Source organism: Scyliorhinus torazame, chromosome 9 (genome assembly GCF_047496885.1).
Source record: "Scyliorhinus torazame isolate Kashiwa2021f chromosome 9, sScyTor2.1, whole genome shotgun sequence".
NCBI classification, from domain to species: Eukaryota; Metazoa; Chordata; class Chondrichthyes; order Carcharhiniformes; family Scyliorhinidae; genus Scyliorhinus; species Scyliorhinus torazame.
In genome coordinates this window covers 102,232,707-102,251,204 of record NC_092715.1, presented here as the reverse complement: position 1 = coordinate 102,251,204, position 18,498 = coordinate 102,232,707, and the positions used below count along the sequence as shown (strand labels likewise).

The 18,498-nt window shown below is 45.4% G+C and overlaps 1 protein-coding gene across 1 annotated transcript in view; it reads right to left on the bottom strand.

Annotated features, from left to right (window-relative positions):
* Window positions 1–18,498, bottom strand: part of lnpep (leucyl/cystinyl aminopeptidase) — a 185,885-nt gene that overhangs the window by 42,181 nt on the left and 125,206 nt on the right. Inside the window, exon 9 of the mRNA XM_072516343.1 lies at window positions 14,228–14,359. Coding sequence (XP_072372444.1) covers window positions 14,228–14,359 — 132 coding nt within the window. The remainder of the gene's footprint in view (window positions 1–14,227; window positions 14,360–18,498) is intronic.

The following is an 18,498-nucleotide window of genomic DNA, read 5'->3' as shown; positions in this document are numbered from 1 at the left end:
TGAGGTGAAAAAGTTCATTCTGATTCATCTGATGCACCTTGAACAGATGTGGTTTAGTTCCTAGTTACTATCATTTACATTTCTACATTTAGTTATTAGAAAATAGCCTAGAATTTGCTGATGTAGGGCATCTCGAGGTGTTCCAATTGTTAGTTACCCCCCTCACCCTTTAGCTCAAATTGTTTGCCCTATAAGTTTTTGTAAATGCAGATTGATCATGGGTCATCTGAAACCTTAAGAGACCAACACTGTATTTCTTAACCATTAAGATTTAAGAATTGAGAAGATAAAGAAAATTACACAGTAGGAGGGTGATTTAGAGTGGCTAAATTAGTGTCAAAACAGATACAAAAATAAAAGAGAGGGGAAAAGAAAGACTAGATTAAATGAGCAAGGAGCATCGAGAGTCAAAGCAAAATTATTTTTTTGCTGTGACTTAAAATTTAAAAATCCTTGACAAATTATGTTTATATGATTGTGAAGATGGATGTTTTTTTTGAATATTTTTGGGGAATATTATGTTATTCTGTACAGCATGTTGTGTATGTGTAGGGTGAGGTTAATGGAGATCATTTGCCTTGAAGAGTTAAGGGATGAAATGAGTGAAGGTGCTAACTGCACGCATTTGTAATTAAGCTATGGACAAGTGATTTTATAAGTAAATAAGTAAAGTTCAGGAAGTTGCATGAGGAGGCAAATAGGGACTTTTGTTTACAGCTGTTAAATTTCGAAGCAAAATAATAGGCTTTTAGAGTTTACAAAGGCTTCAGAAATAAACCGAGGGAATGTTATTAAATTCTGTTTCATCCCAGAAGTGAGTGCAATAGGAAGGATATGCAATGTTCTTATAAGCTAAGTTCAATGAAATTAAAGACAGAAGGGGTAAAAAATATGCATGGAGTGATGTTGAGTTGATTTTGTATTGGCTGTGTGGGAACAATTCTCGGCTGGGATAAGATGCAGTTTCAATCAGCCATCCAGTCAAGCCAGGAAAGTCTTTTGGCTGTAAAAAAAAACTGTCTTGGACTGACGTTTCTTGGATCGCCACAGCAGAGTGAAACAGAGATTGAGAAGTTGTGTTGTATGCCTTGATTCAAATGACAGCAGTTTTGCCTTGGGTAATATTATGGACTTTTATCGTAATAAGTGTATACAGGAGTGTTGCCTGGAAGTTTTTTACTTGTGGATCTGATCAAGTGAGTAATTCCTTCGGGGCAATGTTTCATAAGGCTGATTTTAACTGTGTAACTGTAATCTTCTGTGCTTAGGTTTTTGTTTGTTTTGGTTAATGAATATTTTATTGGTAATTTTTAAAATCCCAAAAGTGTTATTGGACCTCCGTTCTTTGCATTTTTTGCATTCTTTGCATTTGCGCGGCGCAACCCCCGCCCCCGCCGAATATCCAGTGCCGGAGAATTCGGCAACCGGCGGGGGCGGGATTCACGCCAGCCCCCGCCGATTCTCCGACCCGGTGGGGGGGTCGGGGAATCTCGCCCCCTATCTGGCGATGTTGAGAGTCCATCTGAAGGATGGAAGCAAGATCTACTCATTGGCGTGGGAGACTGCAGATGGACTGAAACATTAGGGTATCACTGTGAACCTTCAGAAAACGAGCGGTTGGAGAGACATGCATTGCATTGGATAGTGTGCTGCTGGTAGAAACCAACAAATGTCTGGTTCTCTGCTTTGCCACCCGATGGTTCAGGATTTGCAGGGGCTGCTTCAGAAATGGGATGAGGGAGAGTGATGTTAAAACAGTAGTGAGATGGGTTTTAGATGGCTGTGGGAAAAGAAAATTGATTAAATTGCAGTATCCTTTACTGGTGCATTGCTCACAGGCTGGGTTAGTTAACTAAAGCCCAACTGCGCTCACCTTGATAACTGCAGTTCAAGTAATCTAATGTAAGCTTCGCTAAAGGATGTAATATTGATCCATGGCTTTGCAAATCGGCAAAAATAAAAGAAAAAAGGAGCGAAGGGAGGGAAAGGAAAATGGAATATAATTTGGTTTATTCCAAAACGTTCGAGAAGTTCTTAGCCAGGTCTTACAACGGGTGAACTGGGGGTGGCTGGTTGGACAGTGGGGAGTGGCCTTAGTGGGCCATAGCCAAGCGCAGACGATGGTGTCCGTCTTGACAGGAGAGTTCGCTCAGCTGCCATAAAACCAAGCTGAAGACCAAGTGCCGGAAGGATTGTCCTGGAGATTCCTTATTATGCAAAGCTACGCATTTAGCAGGGTGAATTGAGAGATGTTAAGCCTTACTATTGTTGGTTTAAACAACTTTTGCCTTCGATCTAGCCCCATCTGGAGGCGGGCCAAGTTTGCAGTTAAATCTCTTGTGTACATAGTTTTTAACTCACAGTATCTTCAAGGGAACAATGTTAAAGCCACTGCATGGATCAAGCCTTTTTTTTCTTTTCTCCTCCTTCCTCTCCCTCTCAGTGCTCTCTTCCCTGATATTAGGCTATTTATCAGGTTGGGTACACCAGCCACCTCAACTGTATATATTATTATGATGCGCTAAAGGTAATTAGCTATAATATGAAAGGTTTACCATGAACCTATGAAGAGGAAAAAGATACTCTGTCAGTTGAAACATCCAAATTGCAAAATTGCACTTTGATGAGAAACGTACCTGTCAGACAGAACATAGTAAGTTTGATTGATCTTGGGCAAACCAGGTATTCTTTTCCTCATATGAGTCAGGGAGGAAAAGGGGAGTGAGCAATCTTATTCCGCAGATCTGCAAATTTCTATATTCACTCACAACATAAAGAGAATGAAGGCTGGTTCATATTGCTAATGGAACAGTAGATGGGACAGAAGTCTCATTGGTAAATGATGATGACCCTCAATGTATTAAAAAGATCTTCAGCCTGGTCTTTGATAAACGTACGGGATTGCTCTTAGTGGCTGGAGATTTTAATTGTGTTATGTCCCAAACTGCAGAGAGACTCTTAACTTCATCAAACCCCTACTCCAAGATGCGCAAATCATTGAGAAGTCATATTATAAAGACTGGGCTATTGTGTACATGGCGGCACCAATACCCGAGTAGGAGAGACTTTACATTTTACTCCAACAGGCACTGCTCTTACTCCTGCATTGATTACTTCTTTACAACTGTTATGGGCTGGGGTTCAGAGAATCCCAAAGTGTATCATGGAGTTCACCTGACCCACAACTTTTAATAGATTGTGGTATGGGGAGCACATGGCCCACTCTACAGGCGTGGTACAGCAGAAATGGAAAAGTATTTTTTAAAGCGAAACAATGTTTATTCTATGAACTCAAGTTAACCTTTTTAAAACATAGTAACCATTAATTCAAATACAACCCCCAAAGAATACAACACTAAGTAATCCTTAAGCTGTCCTATTAACACCCATAAGACTTTTAAAAAAACTTTAAACAGAAGCACATCAGGTTAAAGTCACTACTGAGAGCAGTTATTAGTTTTAAATCACCAAAGGATCGATTTACAGTCTTTAGATTACAGAGAGAGACTAATAACACTTCTGGCTGTGACTGCAGCTATCCAGCTCTGAAAACAAAACTAAAACACACCCAGCAGCAAACCGCCTAAAACGAAAGTAAAAAGCTGATAGACAGCCCAGTACCACCCACACTCTGACATCACTGATAAACACACACTTCTTAAAGGTACATTTCTTAAACACCCATTTCTTAAAGGTACTCTCACATGACGCCTCCCCCCCAAGAAAAAAAAATAAACCATCAACTTCAAGATGATTTCATTTTTCACCTTTTCACCATCCTTTAAGAAACACAGTAAATATACTTTATCGTTTCAAAAAAAAAAAAAACCCACATGCAAACAGGTATAATAATATAGTCCTTTTTTTCCGTTCGTATCCCTCCAACTGAAATCCTTCTTTTTAAAAAAAATATATTTTATTCAAATTTTTCGGTCAAACAAAAACAGTACAAAATTTTCCCCTTTTGCAACTTTGAAACAATATAAATAATAATGATGACCGTTTTTTTTTAAGGATAAATAATATATTAACTACACGGCAACTGCCAGCAACAAAAATAAAAACTAGCCAGTATCCAAAATAATAGTCACAAAAACCAATATAAATAACTCATATACAAACACCTGTACAAAACCCCTGAGGGCCCGGATGGGCCCTTCCATAGAATTTACAGAGCAGAGGGAGGCCATTCGGCCCATCGAGTCTGCACCGGCTCTTGGAAAGAGCACCCTACCCAAGGTCAACACCGCCACCCTATCCCCATAACCCAGTAACCCCACCCAACACTAAGGGCAATTTTGGACAGTAAGGGCAATTTATCATGGCCAATCCACCTAACCCGCACATCTTTGGACTGTGGGAGGAAACCGGAGCACCCGGAGGAAACCCACGCACACACGGGGAGGATGTGCAGACTCCGCACAGACAGTGACCCAAGCCAGAATCGAACCTGGGACCCTGGAGCTGTGAAGCAATTGTGTTATCCACAAGGCTACCGTGCTGCCCCCCCTCCCTCCCTCCCCCCTGGGTTGCTGCTGCTACCTTTCCCATTTCCCTTATCGTTCTGCGAGCTAGTCGAGGAACGGTTACCACCGCCTGGTGAACCCTTGAGCCGAACCTCTTAGTGCGTATTTTATCCACTCCAATTTTATAAACCCCGCCATGTTGTTTATCCAGGCCTCCACGCCTGGGGGTTTAGCTTCTTTCCACATAAGTAATATCCTTCGCCGGGCTACTAGGGACGCAAAGGCTAAAACATCAGCCTCTCTCGCCTCCTTCGCTCCCGGCTCGTCCGCAACCCCAAATATCGCCAACCCCCAGCCTGGCTCGACCCGGACCCCCACCACCCTTGAAAGCACATTCGCCACCCCCACCCAGAACCCATGCAGTACCGGGCATGACCAAAACATGTGGGTGTGGTTCGCTGGGCTTCCTGCGCATCTCCCGCACCTATCCTCCACTCCAAAAAATCTACTTAACCTTGCTCCAGTCATGTGCGCCCTATGTAGAACCTTGAATTGTATCAGGCTGAGCCTGGCGCAGGAGGACAAAGAGTTTACCCTACTCAAGGCATCGGCCCACAGCCCCTCCTCAATCTCTTCCCCTAGCTCCTCTTCCCATTTTCCCTTCAGCTCCTCCACAATCGTCTCCCCCTCGTCTCTCATTTCTCTATATATATCTGACACCCTACCATCCCCCACCCACCCCCCAGAAATCACTCTGTCCTGAATCTCTTGCGCCGGGAGCTGCGGAAATTCCCTCACCTGTTGCCTCGCAAAAGCCCTCAGTTGCATATATCGAAATGCATTCCCCGGTGGCAACCCATATTTTTCTGTCAGTGCTCCCAGGCTCACAAACGTCCCGCCTAGGAACAAATCCTTCAATTTCACAATCCCTGCTCTCTGCCAAGCTTTAAATCCCCCATCTATCTTCCCCGGGACGAACCTGTGGTTGTTTCTTATCGGGGACCTCACCGAGGCACCCGTCACTCCCTTATGCCGTCTCCACTGCCCCCAAATTTTCAGCGTTGCCACCACCACTGGACTTGTGGTGTATTTCTTCGGGGAGAACGGTAAAGGCGCCGTCGCTAATGCTTTTAGGCTGGTTCCCCTACAGGACGCCATCTCTAGTCTTTTCCACGCCGCTCCCTCCCCTTCCCCCATCCACTTGCATACCATTGATATATTGGCGGCCCAATAATAGTCACTTAAACTCGGCAGTGCCAGTCCCCCCTATCCCTACTACGCTGCAGGAACCTCCTCTTCACTCTTGGGGTCTTCCCAGCCCATACAAAACTCATAGTGCTCTTATCCACTTTCTTGAAAAAGGCCTTTGTAATCATCACAGGGAGGCACTGGAACACAAAAAGAAACCGCGGAAGACCACCATTTTAACCGCCTGCACCCTACCCGCCAGTGACAGGGGCACCATGTCCCATCTCCTAAAGTCCTCTTCCATCTGCTCCACCAATCTTACTAAATTTAGCTTATGCAAGGATCCCCAGTTCCTGGCCATCTGGATCCCTAGGTACCGAAAATCCATTGTTACTCTCCTCAACGGCAAATCATCTATTCCCCTGCCCTGTTCCCCAGGGTGCATCACAAACAGCTCACTCTTCCCCATATTCAGTTTATATCCTGAAAATTCCCCAAACTCCCTGAGTGTCTGCATTATCTCGGGCATCTCCTCCACTGGGTCCGCGACATACAACAACAAATCATCCGCGTATAGTGATACCCGGTGCTCTTCTCCTCCCCTAAGTACTCCCCTCCACTTCCTAGAGCCCCTCAGCGCTATGGCCAGTGGCTCAATTGCCAATGCAAACAGTAACGGGGACAGAGGACATCCCTGTCTTGTCCCTCTGTATAGACGGAAGTGGTCAGATCTCTGCCTATTTGTAGTCACACTTGCCACCGGGGCCCTGTATAGAAGCTGAACCCATCCAATAAACCCCTCTCCAAATCCAAATCTCCTCAACACTTCCCACAGGTAATCCCACTCCACTCTATCAAATGCTTTCTCTGCATCCATCGCCACCACTATCTCCGCCTCCCCCTCCGGCGGGGGCGTCATCATCACACCCAGCAGCCTCCGTATGTTAGTGTTCAATTGTCTCCCCTTAACAAACCCCGTTTGATCCTCGTGAACCACCCCCGGGACACAATCCTCCATCCTCGTCGCCATCACCTTGGCCAAAAGCTTGGCATCTACATTCAGGAGGGAAATAGGCCTGTAAGACCCGCACTGCAGCAGGTCTTTGTCCCTTTTCAAGATCAGCGATATCGTCGCCTCCGACATCGTCGGGGGCAACGTCCCCCTTTCCCTGGCCTCATTAAAGGTTCTCATCAGAAGTGGGGCCAGCAGGTCCACGTATTTCCTATAAAATTCCACCGGGAACCCATCCGGTCCCGGGGCCTTCCCTGCCTGCATGTTCCCAATCCCTTTTACCACCTCCTCCACCTCAATCTGTGCTCCCAGTCCTGTCCTCTCCTGCTCCTCGACCTTCGGAAATTCCAACTGGTCTAGGAAGTGCATCATTCCCTCCTTCCCTTCCGGGGGCTGAGCCTTATACAGCCTCTCGCCGTTCACCCTCTCCGCTCCCCGTTCCATCTCACCCTCCTCGTCCCTAACCCCTCCAATCTCCCTCGCCGCCCCCCTCTTCCTCAGTTGTTGGGCCAGTAACCGGCTCGCCTTCTCTCCGTACTCATACTGCACTCCCTGTGCCTTCCTCCATTGTGCCTCCGCCTTGCCCGTGGTCAACAAATCAAATTCCGTGTGCAACCTTCGTCTTTCCCTGTATAGCCCTTCATCCGGAGCCACCGCATACTGCCTATCCACCCTCAATATTTCTCTCAACAATCTCTCCCTCTCTTTGCTCTCTTGTTTCCCCTTATGGGCCCTTATGGAAATCAGTTCCCCTCTGACCACCGCCTTCAGTGCTTCCCAGACCACTCCCACCTGAACCTCTCCGTCGTCATTAATCTCCAGATACCTTTCGATACATCTCCTTACCCTTACACACACACCCTCGTCCGCCAACAATCCCATATCTAATCTCCACAGTGGGTGCTGTTCCTTTTCCTCTCCTACTTCCAGATCTACCCAATGTGGGGCATGGTCCGAAATGGCTATAGCCGAGTACTCCGTCCCGGCCACCTTCGGGATCAGCGCCCTTCCCAGGACAAAGAAGTCTATCCGAGAATACACCTTGTGGACATGGGAGAAGAAGGAGAACTCTTTACTCCTAGGCCTAGTAAATCTCCAGGGATCTACTCCTCCCATCTGCTGCATGAATTCCTTAAGCACCTTGGCCGCTGCCGGCCTCCTCCCGGTCCTAGACCTGGACCGGTCCAGCCCTGGATCCAGCACCGTGTTGAAGTCTCCCCCCATTACCAACATTCCCGCCTCCAGGTCCGGGATACGCCCCAGCAAACGCTTCATGAAGTTGGGATCATCCCAGTTTGGGGCATATACGTTCACCAGAACCACCGCCTCACCTTGCAATCTGCCACTCACCATCACATATCTACCCCCACTGTCCGCCACTATGGTCCTCGCCTCAAACAATACCCGTTTCCCCACTAATATTGCCACCCCTCTATTTTTCGCATCCAAGCCCGAGTTAAATATCTGTCCCACCCATCCTTTTCGTAATCTGACCTGATCCGCCAGTTTCAGATGCGTCTCCTGCAGCATGACCACATCTGCCTTTAATTTCTTTCGGTGCGCAAGTACCCTTGCCCTCTTAATCAGCCCATTCAGCCCTCTCACGTTCCACGTGATCAACCGGGTTTGGGGGCTCTTTACCCCCCCACCTCGTCGAATAGCCATCCCCTTTTTTCGACCAGCTCCTCACCCGGTTCCCACGAACCCACTTGTCCCCCCAACGGTGTCCTCCCGTCCCGACCATCTCATCCCGTAGCAGCTCCCCCTTCCCCTTAACAGCAGCAACCCAGTTCCCCCCCCCCCGAGCATGATTGCTCCCCCCATGTTGCTTCCAGAAGTCAGCAAAATCTGCTGACCTCGGCTTCCCCCGTTTATCCTCAGCCTCCCATTGTGTAAGGCCCCCTCCTTCCTGCGCCCCCTTTTCCCGCCACAATTACCATACCGCGGGAGCACAGCCCGCGCTTCCCACTCGGCCCCGCCCCTATGGCGCAGCTCCCTCTCTCCTTCCCCCTCTCCTTCCCCCCCGGCGCCCACAGTTCACCATACCCCCCCCCCCACCATCAAGGGGAAAGAGAATTCCCCCCCCCTTCCGATTCCCAGTCCCATGCAATCACACCACGGCTTTATTACAAAAGTTCTTTCTCTCTCCAGTCTAGTCCAGCTTCTCCTCTTCAATGAATGTCCACGCCTCTTCTGCCGTCTCGAAGTAGTGGTGTTTCCCTTGATGTGTAACCCACAGTCTCGCCGGCTGCAGCATACCAAATTTAACTTTCTTGGCCCGATTGAAACTCGCCCTCCTTCTCGCCACCTCCGCACTCCAATCCTGGTACACGCGGATCACCGCGTTCTCCCACCTACAGCTCCGTGTCTTTTTCGCCCATCTCAGGACCATCTCCCTGTCTTTATAGCGGTGAAACCTCACCACTATAGCTCGAGGTATTTCTCCCGCCTTCGGTCTTCTCGCAAGGACTCGATATGCTCCCTCCACTTCCAAGGGGCCCGTCGGGGCCTCCGGTCCCATTAAGGAATGAAGCATCGTGCTCACATTTGCCCCGACGTCCGCTCCCTCTGCACCTTCGGGAAGACCCAAAACTCTTAGGTTCTTCCTCCTCGAGCTATTTTCCAGGGCTTCCAGCCTCTCCATGCACCTCTTATGCAGTGCCTCGTGTGTCTCTGTCTTCACCATCAGGCCCTGTATTTCGTCCTCATTTTTGGCAGCCTTTGCCTTCACGCCACGAAGCTCCAATTCTTGGGTCTTCTGCGCCTCCTTTAACCCCTCAATCGCCTGCAGCATCGGGGCCAGCACCTCCTTCTTTAGCTCCTCAACACATCTCCGAAGGAACTCTTGCTGTTCCGGGCCCCATACCAAACGGCCTCCCTCCGCCGCCATCTTGCTTTGTGCTTCCCTTCCTTGCTGCTGCTCCAGAGGATCCTCTGCAATCCGGCCACTATTATCTCCTTTCTCCATGTACATCCGGGGGGATTCCCTTCTGTTTCACCGCACAATGGGTTTAGCCGTCAAAACTTGCCGTTGGGGCTCCCAATAAGAGCCCAAAAGTCCGTTCGAACGGGAGGTGCCGAAACGTGCGACCTAGCTGGTCATCGCCGCACCCGGAAGTCCCTGAAATCCTTCTTGATTGACAGTCTCGTTGAACAAGAAGTTCTCTGCACGATCCGTCCATTTCTCTACGCCTCGGCATTTCTCTTTAAAGTCAGATACTTTAGTTCAATCTGATCACAGAGTCCCTTGTAATTCTCCAACACAGGAGCATTGGTTATCACAGCTTTCAGGCAGTCAAATGCCTGTTGAAATTCCACTGTCCACTGAAATTTGTGATGTTTCTTCAGCAAGTCTATCAGTGGAGCCACCACGCTACAAATATTTTGCACAAATGTTCGATCAAATCCACAAATGCCAAGAAATCGCATTATTTCCCTTCATCTTGAGGATATCGGAATCTCCTCAAGGAAAGTCACATGGGCTTTTCCAAATTCACTTTTGGCTAGGTTTACCACCAAACCCACATCCTGAAGTCGATCGAATAACTCCATCGGGTGTTTCAAATGTTCTTTCCATGTCTGGCTGAAAATTACCAGATCGTGGATGTATATCGCACAATTGGGTAATCCTGAAAGAACTTTGTTAGTTAACTGTTGAAATGTGGCTGGCGCGTTTTTCATGCCAAATGGCTTTGAATTGGTATATACCATCTGGAGTCACAAAAGCTGAAATCTCCTTCGCCCTTTCGGATAAAGGTACCTGCCAGTAACCTTTAAGTAAATCCAATTTGGAAATAAAAGCTGATTGTCCCACATTCTCAATGCAATCCTCCAAACGTGGGATAGGATAAGAGTCCGTTCTTGTAACTGCATTAACCTTTCTTTGGTCCACACACAACTGTTGAGTACAGTCTGGTTTAGGTACCATCGCTATGGGTGAGCTCCATTGGCTGCAACCCACTTCAATTATGCCATTTTTATGCATACTCTCAATCTCATTGTTAACCTGTGCCAATTTTAAAGGGTTAAGTCTGTATGGATGTTGTTTGATTGGAACAGCATTTCCCACATCTACAACATATATAGCCATTTTAGTACTTCCCAATTTATCTCCACAAACTTGCCCATGTGATATCAATAACTCTTCCAGGTCAGTCCGTTTTTCCTCTGGAAGGTAACACAACAATTTATCCTAATTTTTAAGAACATCCTCATTTTCCAATTTAATTTGAGGTATGTCAAATTCACAGTCATCTGGATTTGATTCGTCACTTTGAGTTAGAATCATTAAAACCTCCTTTTTCTCTCCTTCCCTTTCAAAGTACCTTTTAAGCATATTCACATGACACACTCGGTAAGTCTTCCTTCTATCTGGTGTTTTTACCACATAATTCACCTCACTTAATTTCCTTTCAATCTGATAAGGTCCACAAAACTTTGCTTTTGAAGGTACACCTGCCACTGGTAACAACACTAAAACTTTATCTCCAATGGCAAAACTATGAACTTTGGATTTCTTGTCCGCTACCCGTTTCATCACATTTTGTGCAAATTTCAAATGTTGTCTAGCCAATTCACCTGCTCTATTTAATCGTTCCCTAAAATTTGACACGTAATCCAATAATGTAATTTCCGATTTCTCACTCACCAATTTTTCCTTAATCAATTTAAGTCGTCCTCTTAGCTCATGACCAAAAATTAGTTCAAAAGGACTAAATTTGGTTGACTCATTAGGTGCATCCCTAATTGCAAACAGTACGAATGGAATTCCTTTATCCCAATCCTCTGGATAATCTTGACAATAAGCCCTCAACATTGTCTTTAATGTCTGGTGCCACCTTTCAAAAGCTGCCTGCGATTCTGGATGGTACGCAGTTCGGTACTGCGCATGTGCAGTGCGCATTGGGAACTGTGCCGGTGCAGCATGCATTGGGAACAGCACATGTGCAGCATGCATTGGGAACTGCGCATGAGTCCTGCACGTTGGGAACTGCACATCGCCCAGGAACCTTTTGGGATTTCCCACTTATGACATCACGTCAGCGCTCGAAAAAATATGCTGATTTGGGAATTTTTCGGTTTTCAGATAAGGGACACTCAACCTGTACTTATCAACATAAATATTTTATCTAAAAGAGAGTATCAAGTAGTTTGTCTATTATTCGGGGCCCAAAATTAACATTGAGGCAATGGAAATAAGTGGGCAGACCCCCAAGATCCCCATCCATATTAAGACACAAAGTGCCTTTAAATCACCCAGTCGGGACATTATATACCTCGATATTCTTATCCCACCATCAATTGATAAAATATAAAGAGCGGCATAGTGGTGCAGTTGTTAGCACTTCTTCCTCATGGCAGTGAGGACCCGGGTTCGATCCTGGCTCCGAGTCACTGTCCACGTGGAGTTTGTACATTCTCCTCGTGTCTGCCTGCGTCTTACTCCCACAACCCAAAGATGTGCAGGGTAGGTGGATAGGCATGCTAAATTGCCCCTTAATTGGAAATCAGTTTTTATAATGGATAAAATATATGGAGCAAATTCCACCAGTATCATTAATCGGATTAAGAGTTATCTAGATTGATGGCTAACCCAGCTCCTCTCCTTGTTAGGGCGGATTTAAACTATTAGGGTGAATGTCCTTCCCAGGTTGTTGTACTTGTTCCAGATGCTACCTATTCAGATTCCAAAATCTACATTCAACATGTTAGCACGGTCTGATTTCCCGTTTTAGATGGCAAGGAAAACGACCCAGAGTCCAAATTAAAATAGGACTGCTTACGAAGTCAGAAGAAGGTTCAGCACTCCCAAATTTAAAAATTCAATTTGTTGTCAGCTCAGCTAAAATCCGTGGGAGCTTGGTTAACAGACAGAGTAGAATCGCGGTGGCTGAACTTGGAGAAACTTGCATGCCAACTCCCATTAACAGCATTGGCATTTATGTGTAATAATAAAAGGGACTGCAGAATGAGTGAATAGACGAGATTGACAATCAATATTTGAAAGAAATTCAGAAATTATTTGCTGTACTGGCTAAATCTCAGCTCTGCTCACTATTCGGTCTATAAAGAACTTTGCACTCTCCATGCATGACAAGAGCTTTAAGGACTGGTCTGAATATGAGCTCAGCTTCCTTCACCAGCTGTTTCAGCAAGCTACTCTAAACTCGTTTGAGCAAGATCAGAAGGGAATTTGGCCTTCCAAATACTGATTTTGTAATATACAAACAGGAAGACCTAAACAAAGGTAGAAGTCCATCTCCAATAGAGTCATGCTTTGCAAACATTCAATGAGGTGGAACTGGGGGGAAAGTAATATCCTGTACATATCAGACTTTGTTCTTCATGGTGACTAGTGAATCCTTACACATTAAAAGGAAAATAGAACAGGAGATACTGATGGAGGACTGGAACAAAATCTGTTCTGAGGCCCATGTTGTTACTTGCTCAAATATTTGGAGAGAATAAAAATGGAAGCTAGGTACTTCAGAACACCACATACTACTGTAAATGGTGGCTCCTCCCACACAAGCAATTGCTGGAGAGACGGTGGGGAACAAATTAGTCATTGTTTACACACATTCTGGTCATGCCCAAAGTTAATGGAATATGAATAAGGTATTCAATACATTGACCGAGGTATTCCACATAGACTACCCCAACTGTTCTATTGGGGACAATTCCAGAAGGGATGGGAGGGAGAAAACATAATTATCTTTTGTAAATTTTGCTTACTGCTGCCATTAAATGCATCACCCACAATTGGCTGAAACCCGCATGCCTACCAATCTTGGTTATCGAAGGCCAAAGAGCTATTTGAGATTAAAAGAATCAAGCATGCATTACCCTTAAAAAGTGAAAGATTCTTTCAAAGGTGGATGCCAGTAATGGCAATATTCCACAGAGAGCACCCCCTGTCCAATCCTCATCCCTACCCCAACCTAGTAACACGTCCGTACATACAACTTGAATCTATAAACTGAAAGCGCCTTTGTGACATTGTTTCTTTTATATTTCGGTCAATAGTATGGATGATTAATGGATTGCACAATTATAACCCCTTTGAGTCTGTTAATCGACTGTATCTGTTTGATGTGAAATAAAGAAAAATAAATTCAAAAAATGAAAACGTATACCATCAACAACTTACCAGCTGCAAGAGTGAGATTCCAGAGTTGATATTGTTCTTTTTATGGACCATAGAGTTTGATTGGCATTGCAGAAATATAAATATTATTAAGCAATACTTAGGCTGTTAAGTAGCAGTCCTAAGTTTCTGCAGTGAATTTAAGGGGTGGTTGAAGATAAGCTGCTCTTTGTACGAGGCTAACAACAGGGCAGTGTAAATTATCTAGCTTTGCAAATTAACTGATTTGTAATTCATATGGTATCTTTTCCTCACCACAAACTGTTGTACGATTTAAACATTAATCATTAAATTCGTCATTACTTTGGCAGCAGATTCTGTGCCAGCCTTTCGTGTGAATATCTATTACTGCACCTGAAAAGATCAAACTATTCATTCTGTATTTACAATCAGCATTAAGATTAGGATACATACTTTAGTAATGCTGTTCCACAAATCTTCAGTTTTAGTGTTCCCATACTTGTGCTCATTCAAGTATCTCTTAATACCTTGTTGGAAAACTGTTTCGCCAAGAAAATCCTTAAGCATCAAAAGAATGGAAGCCCCCTGAAAGAGAAAGGGAAACGATTGCTCATTTTGAATGTCTTTCTTGAAATACAAATTGTTTTGAACCTGTATTATTCAGGTTTTACAAAATTACATCACTCTGTCTTGCAGTTGCAAATATAAAGCAATATATTTTCACCTGTGAAATGAAATGAAATGAAAATCGCTTATTGTCACAAGTAGGCTTCAAATGAAGTTACTGTGAAAAGCCCCTAGTCGCCACATTCCGGCGCCTGTTCGGGGAGGCTGGTACGGGAATTGAACCGTGCTGCTGGCCTGCCTTGGTCTGCTTTCAAGGGAGCTTTGTAGACATATTTTTGCTTTTCTGACCAACAAGTTCTGTACTTGACAGCAAATTAAATGAATACAGTTAGAAAATTGAGGTGGATTCATGATTACTTTCCTGAAATATGCAAATGAACCAATTGCAGTGCTAAATACTCCTATACGCAAGGATGTCACCAATATCATTGACTGGATCTTGTGGTCAGTGACAACATGGAGGCGCATACAGCTGACTGCAGTTATAGAATCATAGAATTTAAAGTGCAGAAGGAGGCCATTCGGCCCATCGAGTCTGCACCGGTCCTTGGAAAGAGCCCACACCTCCACCCTATCCCAGTAACCCCACCTAATCTTTTTTGGACACGAAGGGAAATTTAGCATGGCCAATCCACCCACCCTGCACATCTTTGGACTGTGGGAGGAAACCGGAGCACCCGAAGGAAACCACGCAGACACAAGGAGAATGTGCAGACTCCACACAGACAGTGACTCAAGCCAGGAATCGGACCTGGGACCCTGGAGCTGTGAAGCAACTGTGCTAACCACTGTGCTACTGTGCCGGCCCCGACTATGTTCTTACCTTTTTCTGAGGTTGCAGCAGGATATTATTCACCCGTTGCAGTGTGGATCCACGGGCAAGGTAAGGGGAGAAGTCTAGCAGCAAGGGACAGTCCCAGTGAAGGGATGTACCCTTTTGACATCAGAAGTTGAAGACACGCCCCTCGAGGTCTGCCTTCAGCTCAATCAATGGAAGTGTATTGTGTGTTTTTAGTCATTTTAATGTTTTCTTTATTCTACTTTTAATTAATCGGCGCACCCCCCATATCCTGGCAACCTCTCCCCCCTCCAAACCAAACTCCATCATCACACTCGACTCTTCTCCAACATCAACGGAACGAAAGAGCCATGATAGATGTGTGGGGAAATGCAGCGACTGGATGCTTTAACTTTACAAACAAAGGCATAAAAGTGGCAGGTCCTCCTTACTTCATGGTATTTCTTTCTGTTAGAAGGATAATTATATATAAACAAGGTGGCACCACTAGATGTCCCGGAGGACTGGAGAATAGCCAATGTTGTTCCTCTGTTTAAGAAGGGTAGCAAGGATAATCTAGGGAACTACAAGCCGGTGAGCCTTACTTCAGTGGTAGGGAAATTACTGGAGAGAATTCTTCGAGACAGGATCTACTCCCATTTGGAAGCAAATGGCCGTATTAGTGAGAGGCAGCATGGTTTTGTGAAGGGGAGGTCGTGTCTCACTAACTTGATAGAGTTTTTCGAGGAGGTCACAAAGATGATTGATGCAGGTAGGGCAGTGGAAGTTGTCTATATGGACTTCAGTAAGGCCTTTGACAAGGTCCCTCATGGTAGACTAGTACAAAAGGTGAAGTCACACGGGATCAGGGGTGAGCTGGCAAGGTGGATACAGAACTGGCTAGGTCATAGAAGGCAGAGAGTAGCATTGGAAGGATGCTTTTCTAATTGGAGGGCTGTGACTAGTGGTGTTCCGCAGGGATCAGTGCTGGGACCTTTGCTGTTTGTAGTATATATAAATGATTTGGAGGAAAATGTAACTGGTCTGATTAGTAAGTTTACAGACGACACAAAGGTTGGTAGAATTGTGGATAGTGATGAGGACTGTCAGAGGATACAGCAGGATTTAGATTGTTTGGAGACTTGGGCGGAGAGATGGCAGATGGAGTTTAATCCGGACAAATGTGAGGTAATGCATTTTGGAAGGTCTAATGCAGGTAGGGAATATACAGTGAATGGTAGAACCCTCAAGAGTATTGAAAGGCAGAGAGATCTAGGTGTACAGGTCCACAGGTCACTGAAAGGGGCAACACAGGTGGAGAAGGTAGTCAAGAAGGCATACGGCATGTTTGCCTTCATTGGCCGGGGCATTGGGTATAAGAATTGGCAAGTCATGTTGCAGCTGTATAGAACCTTAATTAGGCCACACTTGGAGTATAGTGTTCAATTCTGGTCGCCACACTACCAGAAGGATGTGGAGGCTTTAGAGAGGGTGCAGAAGAGATTTACCAGAATGTTACCTGGTATGGAGGGCATTAGCTATGAGGAACGGTTGAATAAACTCGGTTTGTTCTCACTGGAACGACGGAGGTTGAGGGGCGATAGAGGTCGACAAAGTTATGAGGGGCATAGAGAGAGTGGATAGTCAGAGGTTTTTCCCCAGGGAAGAGGGGTCAATTACTAGGGGGCATAGGTTTAAGGTGAGAGGGGCAAGGTTTAGAGTAGATGTACGAGGCAAGTTTTTTTACACAGAGGGTAGTGGGTGCCTGGAACTCGCTACCGCAGGAGGTGGTGGAAGCAGGGACGATAGTGACATTTAAGGGGCATCTTGACAAATACATGAATAGGATGGGAATAGAGGGATACGGACCCAGGAAATGTAGAAGATTTTAGTTTAGTCGGGCAGCATGGTCGCCACGGGCTTGGAGGGCCGAAGGGCCTGTTCCTGTGCTGTACATTTCTTTGTTCTTTGTTTGTTCTATGTTGTTGTCAGTAAGTTTTTATTCTGCTATTTATTTCAAATTCCCTCCAACTGGACAGGCCCTTTTTAACTTCCAGCCTATTACAAAGATACCAAGAAGTTATCAAGTACATTAACATAGTGGGTGGTGCGTAGTGGTTAGTCTACTTGTCACCTCTTGCTTTCTGCTCAACTCTGACTAAGAGTATAACTATTTTGAAAAGAGAGCTGAGTGCATAACTCATTACCAGAAAGATCATCCCGTCTCATTGGATAGCTCCCATCCATCCTAAGGCACCAGCCAGTTAGGTGCTGTCGCACCACAATCTGCTTGTTTCAATGGGTGCTTGGAGTTTAGAAAGTCATCTCTCAACAGGGGAGTTGCAAATCTATGCACCAGAAAAGTCAAACACAACAAAGAAGCCACCAGTGTTTTGCATTGCAAGCTAGATTGTAAGAACCATGCGGCTTGGCCTTACCAACTACCTTCTGTAGGTTGATGACACATGCAGTATACCTTTGATTGACAAAGGGCTTTGAAGGTTCAACATGGACATGGCTGTGCTGCAAGAATCCATGCTTGTTCAAAGTAGGTGTTTTAAAGACAAACGCTACACGTTCTTCTGGGAGGGAAGATTCAAGAGGCAATATGTGAGCACAGAGCACTAATCGTGATGACTGAACCTTGCTACAGAAGTCTGAGAGTTATTTCTTACTGTTTGCTAGTCAACAAGCCTGGGCCCATTAGCCTCATGTGTATCTATGCCTCAACACTCAATTCTATCCAAGATGTCAAGGATCAATTCTATGAGGCACGTGACGCTTCCATCAGCAGAATTCCTGACACCAAGAGGATATACCTTCTAGGGGACTTCAATGCAAGAGTGGCTACCATGCAGCATGGCCAATGTGCATAGAGTAGCAGGGATCAGCAGTATGAACAAAAATGGAGAGAGGTTGCTGGAGCTATGCTGTTACCATGGACTGAATGTGATGAACAGCTACTGCCAAACTACGTCATGGCAAAAGATGGCGTGGAGAAATACAAAATCACTCCATTAGCACCAGCTAAATATCATCATCACCAGATATACTACCTTCAACAGTGTCTTCACTTGTAGCTATGAGAATGCTGAGTGTGACACTGACTACTGCCTGATGCATAGCAAGGTCAGGCTTCAGCCAAGGAAACTATACCACTCCAAGAAGAAAGATTGTCCTAAGAACGACACTTACCATAACACTGATCCAGCAGGACACAGGAATTGACCAGGCACATTTGAATAACAATGCCTCAGACCAGAGTACAATGTCAAAGTGGGACCATCTGTGCAGGACCATCCAGAACTCTGCACTCACT